The sequence below is a fragment of the Plecotus auritus genome, assembly GCF_963455305.1.
Source record: "Plecotus auritus genome assembly, chromosome: X".
Classification (NCBI taxonomy): domain Eukaryota; kingdom Metazoa; phylum Chordata; class Mammalia; order Chiroptera; family Vespertilionidae; genus Plecotus; species Plecotus auritus.
The window spans coordinates 62391598-62416447 of record NC_137784.1 but is presented as its reverse complement, the minus strand read 5'-3'; the positions used below and the strand labels follow the sequence as shown (position 1 = coordinate 62416447).

General features: G+C 39.9%; 1 protein-coding gene across 1 annotated transcript in view; it reads right to left on the bottom strand.

Moving 5' to 3' along the window:
- Nucleotides 1-1087: 1087 nt before the first annotated feature.
- The window catches only part of SYTL5 (synaptotagmin like 5), a gene marked incomplete at its 5' end in the record, with an annotated part of 209368 nt that continues 185605 nt past the window's right edge, over nucleotides 1088-24850 (bottom strand). The window contains 4 exon segments of the mRNA XM_080653897.1: nucleotides 1088-1868; nucleotides 2918-3126; nucleotides 21081-21213; nucleotides 23732-23840. Of these exon segments, the coding sequence (XP_080510023.1) occupies nucleotides 1726-1868; nucleotides 2918-3126; nucleotides 21081-21213; nucleotides 23732-23840 (594 nt within the window). The 3' untranslated portion in view covers nucleotides 1088-1725.

Below are 24850 nucleotides of genomic sequence, written 5' to 3'. Positions count from 1 at the left end.
AGAATAATACTAAATATATTCTTAAATCAAGAAAAAAATTAGAATATGGAATATTGAGCTAGAATAAACCAGAAGATGATTCTAGTTTTCCTACTACTAAAATTCAGTTACTATCCTCTTTAGAATTTTATATGAATTCAAATGAAAAAATAAGCCGAGGGGTTAAAATATGACTCCAGCAAAAGACTAGGTGGAGTATTTTCATATTTAAATAATCAGAATTTGCTCCATCTTTCTTCATCTATGTGCTCCTGTCCACCATGATAAGCATAGGATCATGCCAAGGACTTCAGTGGAAAGAACACTGGCCTAGGAGTTACACACTGAAGTTAAGTCTGAATACAGTCACAGCTTCTATCAGGTGTCCTCAAACTACGGCCCGCGGGCCACATGCGGCCCACCGAGGACATTTATCCAGCCCGCCGGGTGCCACTGCCTGTCCTGCTTAGCAGCCGACTCGTCCTGGGCCCGCAGTGTGTATAGGAATTTGTTCATAGTTTTTTTTTGTTGTTTTTTTTTAACTATAGTCCGGCCCTCCAACAGTCTGAGGGACAGTGAACTGGCCCCCTGTTTAAAAAGTTTGAGGACCCCTGTATCTAGATGATTGTGGGCACATCATTTCAGCTCTCTGGGTTCAGACTTGGAATCTGCAAAATGTGGAATCAGGTCTGAGGCACCTTTCAGCTTTAACAACCTTTGCATCTAAGTTTGGTTAGTTAAGCATCTGGAATTCCAGGTGACAGAAAGTATGGTAGATTGAACTATTGGCCATGATTCTTCATTCCTTCCTGCATCCTCACTCTTGCCAAGGTTTCATTATGAGCAGAATGTATTTCCCTGCCTCTTGATTTTGGGCTGGGCCATGTGACTTTCTTTGACCAATGGAGTATGAATAGACATGACGCAAACATTGCTCAAAGTGTACATTATTTCTTATTCACTTTCAGTTAATGGCTTAGAAGATTTTATAAAATACATGTTTACAACAGAGCTCTCTAATAGGTAGGTCATAACTAGGGTGAACCTATATCCAAATTTCCCCAGGTCAATCTTGGTTTATGTATGTCATTCTGGTATAATAATTTAGCTTCCTTCACTATCAAAGGTGGATTTATTTAGATTATAAATTATATAGTCACAACAGAAAAACTTGAAAACTTACCTGGGTGAGCCACAGAATTGCTAAAATAACAAGGCAACTCCCTGGCCTCAACGACCATCCCCACACGCCTTCTTTGAATCATGAGGATTCCCAGGATGAGGAAAGGGTAGCCAGTATCCCTTCTTCTTACTCTTCAAGTGATCTACATTTTGAGTGGCCCCATTTTCCCCTCAAACCATTTGAGGAAACCTAAAGTAACTAATAACTAGAAAAAGTGTGGGATTCCCAATCTCAACTATAGTGTCAAATAAGCTTGCACCAACCATTTCCCTTATGGTGTAAAGCCTATAATCATTACACAATTTGCTTGTTGACAGAATAATGTGGCACACTTTCTATCAACCAATCAAGATGTTCATGGACCATGGTCATATAGTGGTACATGCTTTTTTAAACTTTCAGCAAGACCCTAAATGTTCATCACACTGACATCTCTCCTCTCATGTCCTAATGCCCTCAAGTGAGAAATGCCAGGGAAGAGGAAGCTTAGGATCCAAGCCTGCTACTGGTAGGAAATGACAGCCAAACAGTCCCAGGATGTCTCATTTTGGAGACTGGTACCTTCAGAGCTGATACTTCCCCATGCTGGAACGAAGCATGAGTATACCCTCTACAGGAGTCCCAGGATTGTCAGTCATCTTCTGCCAAAGGCGTTGCTCTTCCCCCTGTGAGTCCATCCAATCCACAGTCTTCCCATGGCTCACACCTTAAAAAGAGAAATAGAAAATATTACTCTTCACAGATTAAATGTTTTGGTCTTCTGGAAGACATTTATTAACTTCTGAGGGGGGCTTTTGATCACAGAGCCCTTCACTTACTTGTTCTAATTAACTATATCTAGTGAGTGGTAGAATGAAATACAGCTTTTGTAGCCTGCACTACTCTCTTCTGCCTAGATGATGAAAACCAATCAGAAAGTCACTCATAGCTCCTTTCTTCCCCACTTTGATAGTTTGCAGAGAGCTAGTTCATCTGGATTGAGTTAACATGACAGAATAAAAGACTGAACTGGGCTCTGGTGCTCTTTCTTTCTAACAACTCCAGTTCTTTGACCTGGGGAGTTTTCACTTTAGTGGTATAGATATTCTAGGCTCTCCTTACTCTATAATAAGTAGAGCATCATAGGGGTGGAATTAATTCTTAACAGGAATGTTGACCATGGCGCATGAAGAACATGTGTGTCTGGTCCGCTTGTGCTCCACTACTATAATTTCCCCCCTTATTCTCCCTGTTATAGTTGTGTCTTGTGGCACCAGTGCTGTGTTTTCATGGTCTGTTTGCAAAACATCAGATGTTAGTTTTCAGGGAAAAATTATTTTGTTTTAACTAGTGTGAGTAATGGCTGCAAATTCTGGACAGGGATGAGAAGAGGATGAAGTAAAGTTGGTCTTGGACATCCTCTCCCCTATCAGAGCCTGTGTTGTCTGGTGATCCTCTCCTGGGAAAAACCTGAAGTAAGACCCAAGAAAGCAGTTGAAATTCACTTAGACTAAAGTGTAAATGATATTTTGTGAAAATAATGAAAATAAAAATTATTCATCCCAAACTTCTAGTTGAAGGATATAAAGTTGTGTAGTAGTATATTTATTTTAAAAATGAACAGATCATTGGCTAAAGGCATGGGACATCTGTGGAAATTTCAGGAGTCAGCTATGCTGAAATTACATATATACCTACTACATATCAAACCTTAAGGAACCACTCCCAAACCCCAAGCAGAGTCACAGACCAAGTCAGGTTCCCCGAGTCCCTCACCACTTCCAGAATTTAAACGAACTCCTCCCAGAAAGATGTTGCTGGAAAAAGCCTCCTTATCCCAGATGGTAAGTTCTAGGCAAACATTCTTTATATCCTGGGGATGCAGGCCACTGAACATGAAAGTGTGATTCCACTGAGGGTTAACACTCCTTTTTATTACCAGAGTTTTGTGCTTGGTGACTTTTCTATCATCAGGGAGCAGGTAGCTGCAGAAAAAAATGCAGTCAGTGAGAAAGTAGGCAGAAAATTGCATAATTGAATAGTCATTTCAATTTCCCATAATTCCTGCTGTGTGTGTGTGTGTGTGTGTGTGTGTGTGTGTGTGTGTGTAAGTGTGATATGTGTATTGGATTTTCTCTCCCAGATTCTTATATACCTAAATTTGGTTTTACTTACTGGGATGATTTATTACTTCTTTTAGGTGGAGCAATAGTGAAATGCCCACACTCGCTTTTCCTTTTTATTGGGATACATGGGAGAAAAGGAAAAATGTAATATTTTTTCTTTTAAAATTTTATTTATTTAATCTTTACTGATGAGAGTATTACAGATGTCCCCCTTTTTGCACCCCCATTGCCCTCTTCCACCCAGATCCTGTCCCACCCAAGGCCTTCATCATCCCATTTTTTTTGGTTAATCTCTTCCCACGCCTTGTCCCCCATTCCCTCTGAGATTTGTCAGTCTGTTCCATGTTTCCATGCCTCTGATTCTATTTCATTCATCACTTTTTGTTCATTAGATTCTTTGTTCATTCATTTTGATTTTTAGGTTAAATTGTTGTATTTATTGACATTTTATTGTTCATACTTGTGATCTTTTTTTTTTGCTTCTGCTTCTTTTTCAAGAAGACCCTTTAACATTTCATGTAATACTGGTTTGGTGGTGATGAACTTCTTTAGCTTTTTCTTGTCTGTGAAGCTCTTTATATATCCTTCAATTCTAAATGATAGCTTTGCTGGGTACAGTAATCTTGGTTGTAGGTCCTTGCTTTTAATCACTTTGAATATTTTTTGCCAGTCCCTTCTGGCCTGCAAAGTTTTTGTTGAGAAATCAGCTGATAGTCATATGGGTTCTCCCTTGTAGGTAACTAACTGCTTTTCTCATGTTGTTTTTAAGATTCTCTCTTTGTCTTTAACCTTTGACATTTTAATTATTATGTGTCTTTGAGTGGGCCTCTTTGGGTTCCTCTTGTTTGGGATTCTGCTATTCCTGGACTTCTATGTCTATTTCTTTCACCAAGTAGGGGAAGTTTTCTGTCATTATTTCTTCAAACAGGTTTTCAATTTCTTTCATGCTCTCTTCTCCTTCTGGCACCCCCATAATGGGAATGTTGATATGCTTGAAGTTGTCCCAGAGGCTCCTTACACTATTATCATATTTTTTTTATTCTTTTTTTGTTTTTGCTCTTCTGGTTGGGTGTTTTTTGCTTCCTTATATTCCAAATTGATGATTTGATTATCAGCATCCTCTACTCTACTACTGATTCCCTGTAAATTTATTCTTCATTTCAGTTAGTGTATCCTTCATTTCTAACTGGTCCTTTTTCAAGTCTTTGATGTTCTCACTAATTTCCTTGAAATTCTCAATGAGTTCCTTGAACATCCTTATAACCATTATTTTGAACTGTGTATCTAGTAGTTTGCTTGCTTCAATCTCATTTATTTCTCTTTCTGAAGATTTCTTCTGATCTTTAATTTGTGACATGTCTCTTTGTCTTGGTATTTTGACTGCTTTCCTGTGTTTGTTTCTGTGTATTAGGTAGAGCTGCTATGTCTCCTGGAATTGGTAGTAGGTGTCCTGTAGGGCCCAGGGCCACAGCCTTCCCAATCACCTGAGCTGGGCACTCTAGGTGAGCTCATGTGTGGGCTGTGTGCAAAGCCTTGTTGTAGTTGAGCCTTGATTGCTATTAGCTTCACTGGGAGGAATTGACCCCCAGGCTAATTGGCTGTGAGGACCATCTGTCACTACAATGGAAGAGCTGCTGTGGAGCAGGACTTGCTTTAGTGGGGCTTTGGTGCTCACCAAGTCCGCCCCTTGAGTGTGTCACTCATAGATATCGTAGAATTGTAATCTGGCATGGTCTGAAGCTGTTCACCACGTGCACTGGCTCTGGGGCCTTCTGTGAGGTACAAAGTCAGCCACTGCCTGTGCCCTGCCTGGGGCCACCCAGCATGAGCTACAGAGTCATCTGCAGATGGCTGCTACTTGTATTGGGCTTAGAGTTTCCCAGCAGAGACCAAGCTGTGAACCTTGGCCAGCTGCTGCTAGTGCTGGGCCTGGGCCCACTTATCAGAGGTATGAGTCCAGCTGCTACTTGCTTGAGAGATTTTAGGAAATTCTGAAGGCTGAGCCATTCATATGAAAGACACTGCAAACAACTTGGATGGGGCTGGATCTCAGGAAATCACCAGGGTGGGGTGATCAGTGTGGGTCAGGTTTCTGGAGACTCAGATGTGGCACCTGCCCATCAGTTCTGTAAAGAGGAGGTCCTAGCTCTTTTGTCTGAGAGAACACTATACCCGAGTTCTTGCCCTGATGCCAGACAATTTAGTTCCTCCTCACATGTCCCTGGATCCTTTAATACTGCTACTCTAGTGCTAGAGCTCAGTGGGAGTGAGTCTGAATATTCTATGCATAGGCCTTTTAAGAGGAACTGCCTGGGACTCCAGCAGCCTCCATGCCACTCAACCACAATTCTCACTGGTTTTTACAGCCTGAAGTTATGGGGATCTCTCTTCCCAGCACTGGAACCCTGGGCTGGGGGCCTGGTGTGGGCTGGAACCCTTTGCTCCCCAGCCAATATATCCCTACCAATTAAAAAACATGACCCCTGTGGGTGTTGGACAAGCCAATTCCACGCCTCCACACCTCCTACCAGTTTCAATGTGCTTTCTTCTTTAATTCACTAGTTGTAGGACTTCCATTCAGCCAGATTTCAGAATAATGATTGTTCTGTATTTTAGTTGTAATTTTTATGTGTTTATGTGAGGATGCATGTACTGGTGTTTACCTATGCTGCCATCTTGGTTCCTGCCACTCACTATTCTAATCCTATTTTAGTCCTTCCTTCATCTTGAAATGAAAATACCTACTGTAGTAGACACTGTTTAATGTCCTATTTCCTATCTCTTTGGCCCACTTCTGAGTTGACTTGAAGCCAGGATGAGCAGTCCCCACCTCAGGAGCCTGTGTCTCATTGCTTTTCCAGGTAAGGACTTTCTCTGGTGTGAGCTGGCTCAACTTATGTGCAGGGAGTCCTGGGATTATTAAGGATTTAATGTCTCTGGGAACAACCCTCAATAAGTTTTGGAAATTGGTGAACAAGTCCCAACAGCTTACCTTTCTCTTGAAGGCACAATCCCAAGGTACATTCAGAGTTACTTGTTGCTTTCCCAAGTGGAATTGAGGCCCAATTGCCCATGGTAGTAAACTGCCTACTAACATACTTTTACTAGCTTCCCCGTGCCATTTTCTCTCCTCTCACTGGTGCTTCCTGGAATCTCTTCTCAAATAGGTGAAAACACTGTTTGACCATGGTGGAAAATGAGGGTATATGTACCTAATGAATCAGGGAGCAGGCTTTAGGATAGAAGGCATATGGGTATGGAATTAGTATATCAAACAAATATGAAAAATACCACAAAACAAATGACTTTACAAAAGAAGATACATTGCTATACTTAAGATTTAATTTCACGTATCATGCAGAGACTACCTATCTTGATATCCATTCTTTCCTTATTCTTCTCTTTAAAAAGTCTTTATTTATTTTAGTTAGGCAGAATATTGCCCAGACTAAACATTACATTTCCCAGCCACCCATGCAGCTAATACAGTTATGTGACTAAGTTCTGGCTAATAGGATACAAAAAGTAGTTTTGTATGAAACTTCTGGGAAGTGTCTTGTCAGAATTTGGCTATCTTGTTACATAAGGTAGACACCATTAACAACAAAGAAGAAACTTAGGTTCTTGACTATCATGATGCTTCCACACCTGCCCTAGGTACCTTATCTTTAATCTTTGTTTACATGCAAGAGAAAAAACATGTCTTGTATAAGCCACTGTTATGATGGCTCGTAGACAGAGCTAATATTAACTAATATATTTTATAATGATTAATTTTACAGGAGGGTCTATTGTTGCTCTTTCAGGCTCTTTTTAAAAAAAATCTGAGGTCCCTTTAAAACAGGGGTGGGAACCTTTTTTCTGCCAAGGACCATTTGGATATTAATAACATCATTTGCAGGCCAAACAAAATTATCAACTTAAACATTAGCCTGCTATATTTGGTCAAACATTTAATTATTGTCTGTGTCCATGGGTTATGCATATATGCATACAAGTTAATTGTTGATCTCCACCCACCCACCAACCCTCTCCTGCCTTCCCTCTGAGGTTTGACAGCCTGTTCAATTCTTCTATGTCTCCGGATCTATTTTTGTTCATCAGTTTATGTTGTTCATTATATTGTACTTATGAGTGAGATCATGTGATACTTATCATTCTTTGATTGGCTTACTTCGCTTAGCATAATGCTCTCCAGGTCCATCCATGCTGTTGTCAATGGTAAGAGTTCTTTATTTTTTTACAGCTATATAGTATTCTATTATGTAGATGTACCACAGTTTTTAAATCCACTCATCTGCTGATGGGCACTTAGGCTGTTTCCAAATCTTAGCTATTGTAAATTGCATTGCTATGAACATAAGAGTGCATGTTTTCTTTCTGATTGGTGTTTTTGATTTCTTGGGGTATATTCCTAGAAGTGGGATCACTGGGTCAAATGGAAGTTCCATTTTTAATTTTTTGAAGAAACTCCATGCTGTTTTCCACAGAGGCTGTAACAGTCTGCATTCCCTTTTCTCCACATCCTGGTCAGCACTTGCTGTTTATTGATTTGTTGATGATAACCATTCTGACAGGTGTGAAGTGGTACTTCATTGTTGTTTTGATTTGCATCTCTTGGATGATTAGTGACTTTGAGCATTTTTCCATATGTCTCTTGGCCTTCTCTATGTCCACTTTGGACAAGTCTACTTAAAACATTTGACCGTTTTTTAATTGGATTGTTTGTCTTCCTTTTGTTAATTGTATGAGTTCTCTGTATATTTTGGAGGTTAACCTCTTCTCACAGATAACATTGGCAAATATGTTCTCCCATGTAGTGGGCTCTCTTGTTATTTTGTTGAAGGTTTCTTTTGCTGTGCAGAAACTTTTTATTTTGATGTAGTCCCATTTGTTTATTTTATCCTTAGTTTCCATTTTCCTAGGGGATGTATCAGTAAACATATTGCTATGAAAGATATCTGAGATTTTGGTGCCTATGGATCCTTCTAGGACTTTTATGGTTTCACATCTTACATTTAAGTCTTCTTTCCATTTTGAGTTTATTCTTGTATAGGGTGTAAGCCAGGGGTCCTCAAACTACAGCCCGCGGGCCACATGCGGCCCCTGAGGACATTTATCCAGCCCGCCGGGTGTTTTTGCCGCAGCTGCCTGTCCTGTTTAGCAGCCAACTCATCCTGGGCCCGCAGTGCGCATGTGTGGAATGTGCGCCGCACTCTCCGACTCCCCTCCTTCTCTCTGTCTTTTGACTCCTCTCAGTCTCTGGTGTGATCGGACAAGTCACGAGCTTGCCTGTGCAGAGCCTGCTGCTGCCTGAGGACCGAGGTAAGAACAAGTTAGGATTTTTTTTTTTGAAGTTAAGAGGTCTATTTTTTATTTTTTATTTTGCAGTTAGTAGGGCCTTCTTTTTGTGGTTAAGGGGGGGCCTTTTTTCTGAAGTTAGGAGGTCTTTTTTTGCAGATAGGGGGCGCCTATTTTTTAAGTTAGCAGAGCCTTTTTTTAAGTTAGGAGAGCTTTTTTTTTTAAAGTTGGTTAGTTGGTTGGGGGTGGTTTCAAGGGGGGTTGCATCACAGTGATAACGCAAATAGTCAGCGCTCAGTGCTAATGCAAATTGTCAGTGCTCAGAGGTAATGCAAATGGTCAGCGCTCAGAAGTAATGCAAATAGTCAGTGCTCAGTGGTAATGATAATTGTAAGTGCTCAGTGTTAATGCAAATGGTCAGCTCTCAGTATTAATGCAAATTGACAGCGGTCAGTGTTAATGCAAATGGTCAGCTCTCAGTATTAATGTAAATGGTCAGCGGTCAGTGTTAATGCAAATGGTCAGTGCTCAGTGTTATCGCATGGGGGCCCCAAACTGGTAATCTGCCTAGGGCCCCATGGGAACTTAATCCGGCTCTGCAGACAGCTGAGGAGTAGGAAACCCCATTTAATTGACAGTAAGTGCATTTATATTTTGATTGCTATTCAGTTCTGTATGATGTTGTATGTTGTGTGCTGTGTAAGCCCCGGTTCACACTGTTGCGATCTCTGAGCAGTGCAAGTTCAGCCATATGCTTGTATGGCTGAACTCGCATTAGATTCGGAAGAAAAAAGGCATATGTGCCTTCTTTTTTCCTGCAATGGAATCTGATTGCATGGGTCTTCTCACCTATGCGATCAGATTCCTATGCGAGTTCACAGATTGCAGTGTGGTTCGCACAGGGTAGTGTGAACTGGAAAGGTGGTGGAGGAACCGGCTCTGTAATCGTGCCGGTTCCCATACCGCACCAGTGTGAGCCTGAGGTAAAAGTGGAGTTCCACCAATATGGGCACTGGTGAGGCTGAAATGATGTGGACTGGCAAAGGTGCATTGATGGACACTGATCAGACTGCATTGATGGACACTGATCAGACTGCATTGATGGGTAGTGCAGTCTATATGTCTCTGTGTGGGCAAAGTTATTGCTGGTATATTGTTATTTTACTAATAGCAAATTGGAATCCCTAGGAAACAATGATATCAAGAAAGAGAAAAATTGACTCAGAGTGTAGGATATTCAAAGAACAGTGGACTTATGATTACTTTTTCATGCAGTACAAGGAAAGAGCTGTGTGTTTGATATGCCAGAATATAGTGTCTGTGTTCAAAGAATCCAATTTGCATCGACACTATCAAACTCAACATAAAGATAAATATGATTGTTTGGTAGGATAAGTGAGAAAAGATAAAATATTGAAACTGAAAAATACATTGACAACTCAGCAAAATACTTTTGTGAAGCAGAAGCAGCTAAATATTTCATCACTGCAAGCAAGTTTTCAAGTTGCCAAGCTAATAGTGTGCACTGGCAGACCATTTGTGGAGGGAGAATTTGTTAAAGAATGCCTTCTTTCTGTTGCCAAAGAGATGTGTCCAGAGAAGGCCGATTTATTTAGTACAGTGAGTCTTTCAGGACCTACAATTACACGAAGGATCGAAGAAATGGGAGACAATTTGCATCAGCATTTGCAAAACTCCGCAAAAAAACTTTCCTATTTTTCCTTGGCACTCGACGAAAGTAATGATGTTCGTGATTCTGCACAACTTCTAATTTTTATTTGTGGGACGAATGACTATTTCAAAGTCACAGAAGAGCTTGCTGCACTGCAAAGCATCAAAGGAACAACTACAGGAGAGGATATCTATGAAAAGGTTTGCCAAACTGTGAATGGTTTGGAGCTGGACTGGGCTAAACTAGCCAGTGTGACAACTGATGGTGCTCCTAGCATGGTGGGGTCTAAGAAAGGAGTAATTGCTCGCATTAACCAAGAGATGGACAAACATAACCATTCTCATCCAATAGCCATACACTGCCTCATCCACCTACAAGCACTGTGTAGTAAATAACTGAAGTGGGGCTCTGTTATGAAAATTGTGGTATCTTGTGTTAACTTCATTAGAGCTAATGCACTAAACCACAGACAATTTCAGAAATTTCTGTCTGAGCTAAATGCTGCCTATGAAGATGTTCTTTACCACACAGAAGTCCGTTGGCTGAGTCGAGGGAGAGTTTTGAAACATTTCTATGACTTACTTCCACAGATTACAGCTTTTCTGCTTTCAAAAAACAAAGAAGTACCAGAGCTCAATGATGCAGAATGGAAATGGCACCTTGCCTTTCTGACAGATGTAACAGAGCTACTCAACAGTTTCAATGTGCAACTTCAAGGAAAGGGGAAGCTCATCTATGATATGCAATCACATGTGAAAGCGTTTGAGGTAAAATTAGGCCTCCTCATCAAACAAGTGAAGGAGGAAATTTTCTGCCATCTCCCCACAACTCAAAATCTGTTAGCGGAAAAACCATTGGTTGCATTCCCAAACAAAACATGTGTGGATTCACTGGAAAAGTTGCAAAAGGAGTTCCAATTTAGATTTAAAGAGCTTCATCTCCATGAACAGGACATACAGCTTTTCTGTAACCAATTTTCTATTGACATTGAAAATGTGGATACAATTTACCAATGGAACTGGCTGAACTGCAGAATTGTGACTCTCTGAAAGACGCATTCAAGTCAAGCAGACTTCCTAATTTCTATGCATCTCTCCCCTCTGAGACATATCCTAATCTCAGGAACAATGCACTCAAAATGGCAACCATCTTTGGCAGCACTTATGTCTGTGAACAGACTTCTTCCAGAATGAAACATCTGAAATCTCCAACCAGATCTAGACTAACAGATGCACACTTGCATCACTTGTTACGACTAGCAGTGACAAATCGGGAACCAGACATTGACCATCTCATTAGCCAAAAGCAGGCCCATAGTTCCCATTGAAATACTGGTAACTTTGTTGATTTAACTTTACTTGTTCTTAATTTTAAATATTGTATTGGTTCCCATTTTGTTTTTCTTTTTTTACTTCAAAATAAGTGTGCTTAGGAATTTGTTCATAGTTGTTTTTTTTTAAAACTATAGTCTGGCCCTCCAATGATCTGAGGGACATTGAACTGGCCCCATGTTTAAAAAGTTTGAGGACCCCTGGTGTAAGCTGTTGGTCTAGTTTCATTTTTTTGCATGTTATATGTCCAATTTTCCCAGAACCATTTCTTAAAGAGACTGTCTTGAATCCATTATATGATCATGCCTCCTTTCTCAAATATTAATTTAGCATAATAGCTTGGGTTGATTTCTGGGGTCTCTGTTCTGTTCCATTGGTCTATATTAGTGTGTCTCTTCTTGTGCCAGTACCAGGCTGTTTTGGGTACAGTGGCTTTGTAGTAGAACTTAATATCTGTTATTGTGAAATCTTAAACTGTTCTTCTTTGTCAAGATTGCTGCAGCGATTCGGAGTCTTTTTTGATTCTATATAAATTTTTGAAGACTCTGTTCTATGTCTGTGAAATATGTCGTTGGCATTTTAATAAGGATTGCATCGAATCTATAGATTGCTTTGGGTAGTATGGACATTTTAATGATGTTGATTCAACCAGTACATGAGCATGGTATGTTCTTCCACTTGTGCATATCTTCCTTTATCTCTTTTTCCAATGTCCCAAAGTTTTCCAAGTACAGGTCTGTTACCTTGGTTAAGTTTAATCCTAAATCCTTTTGCAATGATAAATGAGATTGTTGTTGTTGTTATTGTTTTAGTTTCTAATTCTGAGAGTTCATTATTGGTGTGTAAAAAAGCCATAGATTTCTGGGTGTTAATTTTGTATCCTGCTACAATGCCAAATTCACTTATTAAGCTTAGTAGTGTTTTGATGGAGTCTTTAGGGTTTTCTATGTACAGTATCACGTCATCTGTGAATAATGATAGTTTTACTTCCCCCTTTCTTATTTAGATTCCCTTTATTTCTTCTTCTTGTCTGATTGCTATGACTAGCATTTCCAGTACTATGTCAAACAAGAGTGATGAAAGTGGACATCCCTGTTTTGTTCCTATTCTTAGGGAAAATGGTTTTATTTTTTGCCCATTGAGTATAATGGTTACTATAGGTTTGTCATATGAGGCTTTTATTATGTTGAGGTATGATCCCTCTATTCCCACTTTGCTGAGAGTTTTTATCAAGAAAAGGAGTTGGAATGATGGGGACCAATATGGCGGTATAGGTAAACGCCTGTACTTGCTGCTTCCCACAACCACATAAAAATTGCAACTAAAATACAGAACAACTATCATCCAGAACTGTAGGAAAGCTGGCTGCCTATGGGTGGAAGTGCTACAACTAGAGAGGTAAAGAAGAAAGCACATTTAGACTAGTGGGAGGTGTGGAGGAGCTTAACGGGCTTGTCTGGCACCCGGGTTTGCTGCTTTTTTAATCAGGAAGATTGCCTCTGCAGAGGCTGCCTGGAGGAACACGGAGTCCCAGCCCGACACCAGACCTCCATCCCAGGGATGCAGAGCTGCAGAAAGAAGTCCCTACGTGCAGTAAGAACTACAGACTGTAAAAACCAGTGCAGATTGGGGCTGAGTGAAACACAGGCTGCTGGAGACCCAGCTGCTCCTTTTAAAAGGCTGGCACCATGAACTAAATTTATAAGCTCCCACTTCCTCTGAGGTCCAGTGCCAGGCAAGGCTCTTGGGGACCCAGACATATATGAGGAGAAACTGGACTATCTGACATTGGCGCAGGAATGGGGGGTGGCTTTCTTCCTGATGGAGGTGCTCACAGCAGTCATTGTTCCCATGCTGGGACCACCCTGGTACAGGGCTGACTGGCAACCATTTATGTTTGCTCTGCTCTGGTGATTCCCTGAGACCCCACCCTACCCAATTTACAACCCCACCCAATCTGTGTGCAGTGGTTTTGCATATGAATGGTCTGTCTTTTCTCAGACTAAAACTCTGTTAAACAAGCTGCAGCTGGGTCAGGGAGCCCCAAACCTGTCAATAAAAAGCTCCAAAACTGGCACCAGCACCAGCCTGCTTTGCTTTACAGCAGGGCCTCATCTGGGCACTTCCAAACACAATACAAAGAGGAGGAATCTGCAGATTTCACTGTAGCTCATGCTGGATTGCCCAAGGCAGTGGCTGACTTTGCACCTCCCTGGAGACCCAAGAGCCAGTGTTCCAGTGGTCAGTGTGAGATCATATCAGATTACAACTCTTCACATCCATAAGCAACACACTCAAGGGGCAGACTCAGTGAGCACCAAAACCCCACTGAAGCAAGTCCTTCTCCATAAGAGTATCTCCTGCATAGCAGCTCTCCCACTGTAGTCACAGGTGGTCCCCACAGCCAATTCGCCTGGAGGTCAATTCCTCCCAGTGACATCAACAGCAATCAAGGCTCAACTACAACACAACTATTCACACAACATATACTGAAATAAAGCATAATATACAGGGATTCAATAGTAGAGTAGAGGATCCTGAGAATCAAATCAATGATTTGAAATATAAGGAAGCAAAAAACACCAAACCAGAAGAGCAAAAAGAAAAAGAATCCAAAATATGAAGATAATATAAGGAGCCTCTGGGACTTCAAGCGTACCAACATCCGAATTATGGGGGTGCCAAAAGAAGAGAGAGAGCAAGATACTGAAAACCTATTTGAAGAAATAATGACATAAAACTTCCATTACCTGGTAAAAGAAATGTATTTACAAGTCCAGAAAGTACAGAGAACCCCAAACAAGAGGAATCCAAAGAGGACCACACCAAGACATATCACAATTAAAATGCCAAGCGCAAAAGACAAAGAGAGAATCTTAAAAAGAGCAAGAAAAAAAAAGTTAGTTACCTACAAAGGAGTACCCATAAAACTCTCAGCTGATTTCTCAACAGAAACTATGCAGGCCAGAAGGGAGTGGCAAGAAATATTCAAAGTGATGAACAGCAAGAACCTACAACCAAGATTACTTTACCCAGCAATGCTATCATTTAGAATTTAAGGTCAGATAAAGAGCTTCACAGACAAGAAAAAGTTAAAGGAGTTCATCACCACCAAACCAGTATTATATGAAATGCTAAAGGGTATTCTTTAAAAAGAGGAAGAAGAAGAAAAAGGTAAAGATATAAAATATGAACAAAAAAGTGACATCAAATACATAGCTACCAACAAGTGAATCTAAAAATCAAGTGAATAAAAAATCTGAAGAACAGAATAAACTGGTGAATATAATAGAATCAGGGGCATGGGAATGGAACAGATTGACAATTCTCAGAGGGAAGGGAGTGTGTGTGGAGGTGTGGGAAGAGATTAGACAAAGATCTTATATGCATGTATGCATTACCTATCAACACAGACAATAAGGTGCCGAAACCGGTTTGGCTCAGTGGATAGAGCGTCAGCCTGCGGACTGAAAGGTCCCAGGTTCGATTCCGGTCAAGGGCATGTACCTTGGTTGCGGGCACGTCCCCAGTAGGGGGTGTGCAGGAGGCAGCTGATCGATGTTTCTCTCTCATCGATGTTTCTAACTCTCTATCCCTCTCCCTTCCTCTCTGTAAAAAATCAATAAAATATATTTAAAAAAAAAAACACACAGACAATAAGGTGGCGAGGGCCTGGAGTGGGGTGGGAACCAGGTGGAGGGGCAATATGGTAGTAGAAAAGAAAGACATATGTAATAATCTCAACAACAAAAATTAATTTAAAAAGAAGAAAGGGTGTTGGATTTTGTCAAATGTTTTTATGCATCAATGATGTGATCAGGTGATTTTTGTCCTGCAAGCATTTAATGTGCTATATCAAATTTATTGATTTGCAGATATTGTACCAACCTTGCTTCTCAGGAATAAATCCTACTTGGTCATGGTTGTATGATCTTTTTAATGTATTGCTAGATGCAATTTGCTAAAATTTTGTTGATTTTAGCATCTATGTTCATCAAGGATATTGGCCTGCAATTCCCTTTCTTTGTAGTGTCTTTATCTGGTTTGTGGGTTAGGGTAGTGCTGGCCTCAGAGAATGAGCTTGGAAGAATTCCTTCCTCTTGAATTTTTTGTAATAGTTTGAGGAGGATAGGTGTTAGTTCTTCTTTGAATGTTTGGTAAAATGCCCCTGGGAAGCTGTCCAGACCAGAGCTTTTCTTTGCTGGAAGTTTTTGTATTACTCCTTCAATTTCATCAGTAGTTATCAGCCTCTTAAGGTTTTTGATTCTTCTTGATTGAGTTTTGGAAGATTGCATTTTTCTAGGAATATGTCCATTTCATCAAGGTTGTCCAGTTTATTGGAATAGAGTTGCTCATAGTATTTTTTTTTTTTTTACAATCCTTTGTATTTCTGTGGGGTCAGTTATTTCTTAACCTTTCATTTCATTTCTGATTTTATTAATTTGGGTCCTCTCTCTTTGTTTCATTGGTGAGTCTGGCTAGAGGTTCATCAATCTTGTTTATCCTTTCGAATAATCACCTCTTGGTTTTATTGATCTTTTTTATTTTTTGTCTCTATGTCATTTATTTTCGCTCTGATCTTTATTATTTCTTTTGTAAATTCTCACTCGAGCATATTTTTCCATTGATTTTTAGAGAGAGTGGAAGAGAGAGGTAAAGACAGAGAGAAATAACGATGTGAGAGAAACACATTGATTATTGCCTCCTGCATGAGCCCTGATCAGGGTCTGGGACAAGGAGGAGCCTGCAACAGAGGTACGTGCCCTTGACCAGAATCGAACTTGGGACCTTTTGGTCTGAAGGCCAACGCTCTATCCACTGACCCAAACAGGCCAGGGAAATGATCTTTCTTATTTCATTCCTTCTACTTACTCTGGGCTTTTCTTGTTGCTCTCTTTCTAATTCTTTATGTTGTAGGGTTAGATCAGTGGTCGGCAAACTCATTAGTCAACAGAGCCAAATATCAGCATTACAACGATTGAAATTTCTTTTGGGAACCAAATTTTTTAAACTTAAACTTCTTCTAACACCACTTCTTCAAAATAGACTCGCCCAGGCAGTGGTATTTTGTGGAAGAGCCACACTCAAGGGGCCAAAGAGCTGCATGTGGCTCACGATCCGCGGTTTGCCAACCACTGGGTTAGATAACTTATTGCAAGGTTTTTTGTTGGTTTTTTTTTTTTTTTTTGAGGCCTGTAGTTCCTACCTTCATCTCAGCAATGCTTTCACTGTGTCTCATAGATTTTGGATTGTTGTGTTTTCATTTTTGTTTGTTCTCAGGATGTTTTTCTTTCTTCCTTGCTCTCTTTGGTAACCCATTAATTATTTGATAGTATGCTATTTAGCCTCCATATGTTTGATTGTTTTTTATTGTAGTTGATTTCTTATTTTATGTCATTGTGATCTGAGAAGATGCTTAATATGATTTACATCTTGTTGAATTTGTACGGACTTGTCCTGTGTCCTAACATGTAGTCTGTCTTTGAAAATATCCCATATGCACTTGAGAAGAATGTATATTCCGTGGCTTTGGGTGAAATGTTCTGAAGTTGTCAATTAGTTCCATCTGATCTAGTGAATTGTTTTGGATTGCTGTTTCCTTCATGATTTTGTCTAAAAGATTTATCAAATGATGTCAATGAGGTATTAAAGTCCCCTACTATGATTTTGTATTGCTATCAATCTATCCCTTGATATCTTCCAGAAGATTTTTTATGTATTTGAATGCTCCTGTATTGGGGGCATATATGTTTACCAGAGTTATATCCTCTTGTTGTATTGATCCCTTTACTATGAAGTAGCCTTAATTATCTCGTTATGGCCTTCACTTTGAGGTCTATTTTGTCAGATATATGTATTGCTACCCCAGCTTTCTTTCTTTTTTTGTTTTCATTTCTATTTGCCTGAATTTTTTTTCCATCCCTTCACTTTCAATTTGTGTGAATCTTTTGTTTTGAAGTGGGTCTCTTGTAGACAGCAAGAGTCATGTTTTCTTATCCATTCAGCTATCCTATGTCTTTTGATTGGAGCATTTAATCCATTTATGTTTAAGGTTATTTATTATTGGTAGGTACTTGTTTGTAGCCATTTTTATTCTTTATGCCTGTGTTCCTCCCTCTCTATTTCTTCTTCGTACAATAGTGCCTTTAAGATTTCTTGCATTGCTGGTCTGGTCATAATAAACTCCTTTATTTTTAAATTTATTTTTTGTCTGTGAAGCTCCTGATTTCACCTTCAATTTTGAATGATAGCCTTGCTGGATAAAGTAGTCTTGGATTCAGTCTCTTGCTTCTCATTACAGTGTATACTTTATGCCACTCCCTTTTGGCCTGATACATTTCTGTTGAGAAATCAGTTGATAGTCTAATGGGAGATCCCTTTTAGGTAACTTTCTGTCTCTCTTTTGCAGCCTTTAAGATTCTTTCTTTGTCTTTAACATTTGCCAGTTTAATTATGATGTGTCTTGGTATGGGTCTTTTGGGGTTCATCTTGTTTGAGACTCTCAGTGCTTCCTGGTCTTGTGTGAATTTTTTCTTCCCAAAGTCGGGGAAATTCTCTGTCATTATTTCTTAAAACAGGTTTTCTATTCCTTGCTCAGCTTCTTCTCCTTCTGAGACCCCTATTGTGCAGATGTTGCTTGTTTGATGTTGTCCCAAAGCTGCCTTAAACTCTCCTCCTGCTTTTTATTATTATTTTTTAAAATATTTATTGTTGAAAGTATTACATATGTCCCATTTTCCCCTCATTGATGCCCTTCACCCTGCCATCATCCCTGGTCCCAGGCTTTCACCACCCTACTGTCTGTGTCCCTGGGTTATGCATATATGCATACAAGGTCTTTGGTTGATTACCTCCCACCCACCCATCCTCTGCCACCTTCCCTCCAAGATTCTGTCCTCTGTTCCATGCTTCCATGTCTTTGGATCCACTCCATTCATCGGTTTATTTTGTTCATTAGATTCCACATGTGAGTGAGATCATGTGATACTTGATACATAGGGGTGCATACATTCTTTCTGATTGGTGTTCTGGGTTTCTTAGAATATATTTCTAGAAGTGGGATCACTGGGTTAAATGACAGTTCTGTATTTAATTTTTTGAGGGAACTCCAAACTGTTTTCCATAATGGCTGCACCAGTCTGCTTTCCCTCCAGCAGTGTGCTAGGGTCTCCTTTTCCCCACATTCTTGCCAGCACTTGCCATTGTTGATGGTGGCCATTCTGAAAAGTGAGGTGATGCCTCTTTGTAATTTTAATTTGCATCTCTGTTGATCAGTGACTTTGAGCATTTTTTCATATTCTCTTGGCCATCTGTATGTCCACTTTGGAGAAGTGTCTATTTAGGTCCTTTGCCCATTTTTTAATTGGATTGTTTGTCTTCCGTTTGTTAGGTTGTATAAGTTTTTTACATCCACCTGCTTTTTAATATTTTTGCCAATTGCTGCTCTGACTGGGTGTTTTGTTTTTTTCCTACCCTGTCTTCTAATTTATTGATTTGTTCCTCAGCTTCATATAGTCTACTGATGAAACCTTCCAGGGTGTCCTTTATTGCAGCTATGTCATTCTTCATTTCCCCTTGATTCTTATCCATTTTGGTTTATTTCCCATTCAGCTCCTTATAATTCTCATTGAGTTGCTTGTAATTCTCAGACAGGTGTTTTAGCATCCTTTTTACCATTACTTTGAATTCTTTATCTTACAAATTATTTGCCTCCATTTCATTTAGTTCCTTTTTCTCATGATTCCTCCTTATGTCTTTCCTTTGTAGATTGTTTCTTTGTATCCCCTTTTTTTTGCTGTCTCTTTGTATTTGTTTCCATGTCTTAGATCAAACTGCTATGTCACCCAGCTTTTTTGGAGGTAGTCTTATGTAGTAGGTGTTTTATGGGACCCAGTGGTGCAGTCTCTATCTCTTGAGCTGGGTGTTCTAGGAAAGCCCCCTACTTGAGTTATTTGGATTCTCCTGATGTAGTTGGGTCTTGAATGTTATTGTCCCATTTGTGGATGGAGTCTCCTCACAGGTTGTCTGACTATGTGGCTCACCCCAACTTTGCCATGTAAGCTGTTGTGGATGTGCTCAGGGTTCCAGCTCCCAGAGTGAGGGTCACCTGCAAGGTTCCACTGGCATAGTCCTGGTGCCTGCACCAGGGTGGCCAGTGACTCCGTGACACACTGTGGGGATCTTAGAACTCACACTGGGAGTGGCGTGCAGCTCACTGTGTGTCGGGGGACAGTCCCCAGAGCCTGTGGAGGGGGTCCCTTTCTAGGTCCCACTGGTGTGCTGCTCACTGAGCAGGTGCGGTGGGTCTAGGGTGGTGTCCAATGCCAGTCTGGTTGGTGGTGAATCTATACTCCTAGCCACCACTGCTCTCCCCCTTCAAGATGGTGTGGTTTCCATGCCATCCCCGTGCCCTCCCAGGAAGTGCCTGTGGCAGTAACAGGGGCTGTTGTCTAGGAGAGTATGATCTGCCAGCCCCGAGACTCCTGTGAAATCTGACTGTCCCTCACAAACACACACCATGCACATCCACACATTCCCCTCTCACTCCCTTACTCACTCACACTTTTGCCTTCATTCCCATCCTGACAGCCACCATGTTCTATTACTTTACTTTTTATTGTTCTTATCAAAATTAGAACATGTGAAGGTAAAGGTTTCCTTCATTTCCTTGTAGGAAAAATTATACTTTACAAAGAAGAATTGAAGAGAGGAATAATACTGCCATCTGACTTAAAGAATTAACCTCCTGGGAATCTGTTTGGCCTCATATATTTTATGGCACTTCTTGAAAGCAAAGATCATATCTTATTTCTGATACTGCAGTACTTACTTCTTGGTACATGTGCATATATGTGCTTGCTTGAATGAATAAAAAATAGCCTTCTGATTCTAGTTATCCTAATTATAGGAGAAAATCTCATATAAAAATCAAGATATACTTATTGTTTGGATTACTTAGAATTGACAAGACTGTCCATTTAAAGGGCTTGTATTCCCTCAAGAAACTTTCCTGTGCTCCATAAAGTGAGCACAAATTTCCAGCAGGCAGTCACAGACCTTCTCCAAAGCACTATCCAGTGGGTATCTCTGGGGAGGATGCTCTGAGAAATCCACTTTTTACTATTTCCCCCAAGGGAGCAAAACCCCAAGTATCTAATATTTTTGTTTTTGTTGCATATTTCCAGCACAAAATGATAATAAATCACAATAAAATTATATTAAACATAGAAAATCATATTTTCGCCTCCTTCAAAAAATAAATTGCACATGAAAATTTGCCAGTCATGAAGGTGAAAGTGATGGGAATTCCTTAAATATTCTGGAAACAGGCTGAAAGCTAGAAAATGTAATTCCCTCTATACTCATATAATTTTATATGGAAGAGTCAGCATTCCAGGGTAACTCTTTCCTAGTACATTTCAAATAAGAAAAACATATCACTGTCTCATGTATCACAGATAATTTCATTTCCCATGAGGTATCATCTAAAATGACCTAAACAAAATTACCCCTTCACAAAGCTATCTGCAGTGCCTTCTGACTTCACCACTGTCAAATTCTTTGCCTCTTTGATGAACACTTCTAGTATTCCTCCATAGAGTACAGGTGGTTTCTTCTTTCCCATTTTAAAGGCCTTCTTTCCTGTGCGAGCTATCAAAATGAGAGAGAGAGAGAGATGGAGAGATAGAGAACAGGAAAAGGAAGAGGAAGAGGAAGAGGAAGAGGAAGAAGAAGAAGAAGAAGAAGAAGAAGAAGAAGAAGAAGAAGAAGAAGAAGAGAAGGAGGAGGAGGAGGAGGAGGAGGAGGAAGAGGAGGAGGAGGAGGAGGAGGAGGAGGAGGAGGAGGAGGAGGAGGAGGAGGAGGAGGAGAAGGAGGAGGGAGACAGATCATGAGTTCTATTTAAAAATTTACTAAAAAAGTACAAAGAGTTACTTCATTTGCTGATTGAATCAGATGTTAACACATACTTATCTTTTTATTAAGTTTGGTGAGAACACTTAAGATTTATTCTTTTAGCCAATTTCAAATATACAATATAATGTTATTAGCTATAGTCACCATGCTGTACATTAGATCTCCAGAACTTATTCTGCTCCAAAGTGAAAGTTTGTACCCTTTGAGTAACTTCTCCCCATTCTCCCCTTGTCCCAGCCCCGAGTTACCACTGCTTTACACTCTGCTCCTATGACTTTGAGATTTTTCAGATTTCACATATAAGTGAGATCAGACAGTATTTTTATCAATTACATCTCAATAATGCTGGGTGGGAATAAATTTTATGATATGATTCTAAGGCTTTCTAGGGTTTGTGAGGAAATCCCCCAGAAAGATACATGATCTTCTTTGGAGGCAAACTTCATTTGAGGTTCTGTATCACTTTCCAACTATTTAAGCTAAGGTGGATTGTATTTTGACACAGTGATCACAAATATTGAATTTTCCAAGGCTAAAGTTTCACATTAATAACAATAAGATTTCACATTGCAGACTTAAATATGGAATAGATATCTTAATATTATTGTGTATTTTTCCATGTATTGATTTAATTTATTTTTATCTCATTGGATTCCTTCTAGATAGGTCTTTTTTTGTGTGTTTGTTGGGAAAAATAAACAAATAAATTTAAAACTTTAAGTACTCCTCTGCAAAGTATCTTTTCACAGACTATAAAATAATAAAATGCAATGATCCTGAGAGTTGCCTGGGCCACATTCCTGCTCTCATTGGAAAATAACTACAATGAAAACCACACACAAGCATCAAGGTTCTAAAAGAGAAAATTCCATAACTCTCTTCTTTGAGATTTTAGTCTTGTAAATTGTCATCTCCATGCAGGGCCAATTCTTTATAAGGGCTATAGCCCAGGAACAATTACATTTTTGAGTGAAAGAAAACTGTTTCTACATTATATATATATATATATATATATATATATATATATATATATATATATATATACATATATATATATATATAAGCCTAAGTGACCGTTATGACCAAATGACCGGAACAATCAGAACAAACAGAACGACCGGAATGACCGGTAGACCAATCATTATGACATGCACTGACCACCCACCAGGGGGCAGACACTCAATGCAGGAGCTGTCCCCTGGTGATCAGTGCACTCCCACAGCCAACCTCCCATGGCCCCTCCCCCCCACCAGCCAACCTCCCGCAGCCTCCCCCCTTGGCCGGCCAACACTCACCCCCAGCTGGCTGCCCCCCCAATGGCCCCGAATTGGGGGGATGGCTGGCCAACCTCCTGCAACCCCTCCTCCTGGCCAGCCAACCTCCCACGACCCCTCCTCCTGGCTGGCCAACCTCTTGTGGCCCTTCCTCCCCACTAGCCAACCTCCTGTGGCCTTTCCCCCAGGCTGGTTAACCTCCCACAGCACCTTGCCTTGGCCAGCTAACCTCCCACAGTCCTTCCCCCTGGCCAGCTATCTGATAGGCCTCAATCACCGGCCAGGCTGAGGGACCTCACCTGTGCATGAATTCATGCACCAGGCCTCTAGTTTTTATTATGAAATGTGCTCAACCTGAATAATAACCACCACCACCGTTATTTCATACAGTTTTAAGCAGTTTTATAAATGAACCTATTTAATCCTTGCAATGTTCCTATGAAGTAAGGAAACTGAGGCTGAGATATAGTAAATTACTTACACAGGGTCACAATGTAGAGGGTGATAGTGAATGGAAGGATAAAGGAGACTGCCTATAGGAATTGATGGAAGGAGAAAAGCAAGAGGGATTTAAAAGTTGATTCCATCTGAATTTTTTCTTTACATTCTGTGTTCTAGATCAGCATCTTCCTCAAAACTTGCTGGGTAGCTGTGAATGTCATTAATCCATACAGCAGCTATCTATACCTCCCCTCTCTGAGACAACCCTATCCCTAGGGAAGATCCTATATCTCTGGGACTTCAAAGAAACAAATGTTGCCATTAAGGCTGGTTTCTAAGTATGAACTTAGAATCCCACACCCCTCTCCATATATAGTACATCTCAACTCTCCTCAAAAGCCAATGACACCTAACCCTTTACATTTCATGTGTGCACTGCAAAAGTAACAGAGTCCAAATAATCTCTGATCCCTATTCTCACACTTCTAGAACAGAATGTTCTTGATTGAAGGTATTTATTTTTACTTTACCTTGAAGTTGTCCTGGTGGGAACATCAGGTATTCATCTGGGGGAATATAACGTAAAACAACTGTCAGCTCTCCTTTGTATTGAAGACCAATGTCAGTAGATAATTCCATCTGGCCAAGGGAAGACATATAAAAAGAAAAAGTGAAAATGCTTGTTTTGTTATTTTGTAGCCCATGTTTGTACAACATTTACTTGGTGATTTAAATGTGACAATCCATTCCCATTCAACTATGTTAGCACTTACTGGTTTAAGAAATGTCTTAGGTATGAGAAAAGAGAGGCTGAAAACTCTAAGAAGACATTTACATATAACTTTTAACATTAAATTAAAAAGAATTTGAGAGGAGATGTGTAACACATATTTGGTCAATTAATAGATTCTGAGTGCCTGTGATGCATTGAGGACTGGACCATCACTGAAAATTCATATAGTTTGGGGTATAAGGCAGGGATAAAGATGTCACTGAAGATAGCCTCATAAGGTACTTCTTCCTGTCTGTCCTTGATGTTTCAAGGCTTTCATAAGTGACTAATAAGGGGAAAGTAAGCAGTAATGCTTGATTCACATTGGGCTACCAGCCACCAATTATAATTCACATCACCAAAATTCAATGCAGAAAAACTAATTCACTAAAACATTGCTGGTGGAAATGTAAAATGCTGTAGACAATTTGGAAAATAGTTTGGCAGTTTCTTAAAAGACTAAATATGTAACTGCCATACAACCTAGCAATTGCACTCGTGGGCATTTATCCTAGAGAAATAAAAGATTATATGCACATAAAAACCAGTACACTAATATTTTTATCATCTTTATTTATAATAGTAACACACTGGAAACTACCTAGATGTCCCTCAAGAAGTAGATGTTTAAATTAACTGCGATATATCCATACCATAGACTAGATCTCTAGAAAATTATACTGAGTTACAAAAAGACAGTATCAAAAGGATACACACTATACAATTTTATTTATATGACATTCTTAAAATTATAAAATAATAGGTATAGAGAACAGATTACTGATTGCTAGGAGGAAAGTGGGCGTCATTATAAAAGAACATGAGGGATTTTGTGATGATAGAACTGTTCTGTAACTTGGCTGTGTGGTGGATATAC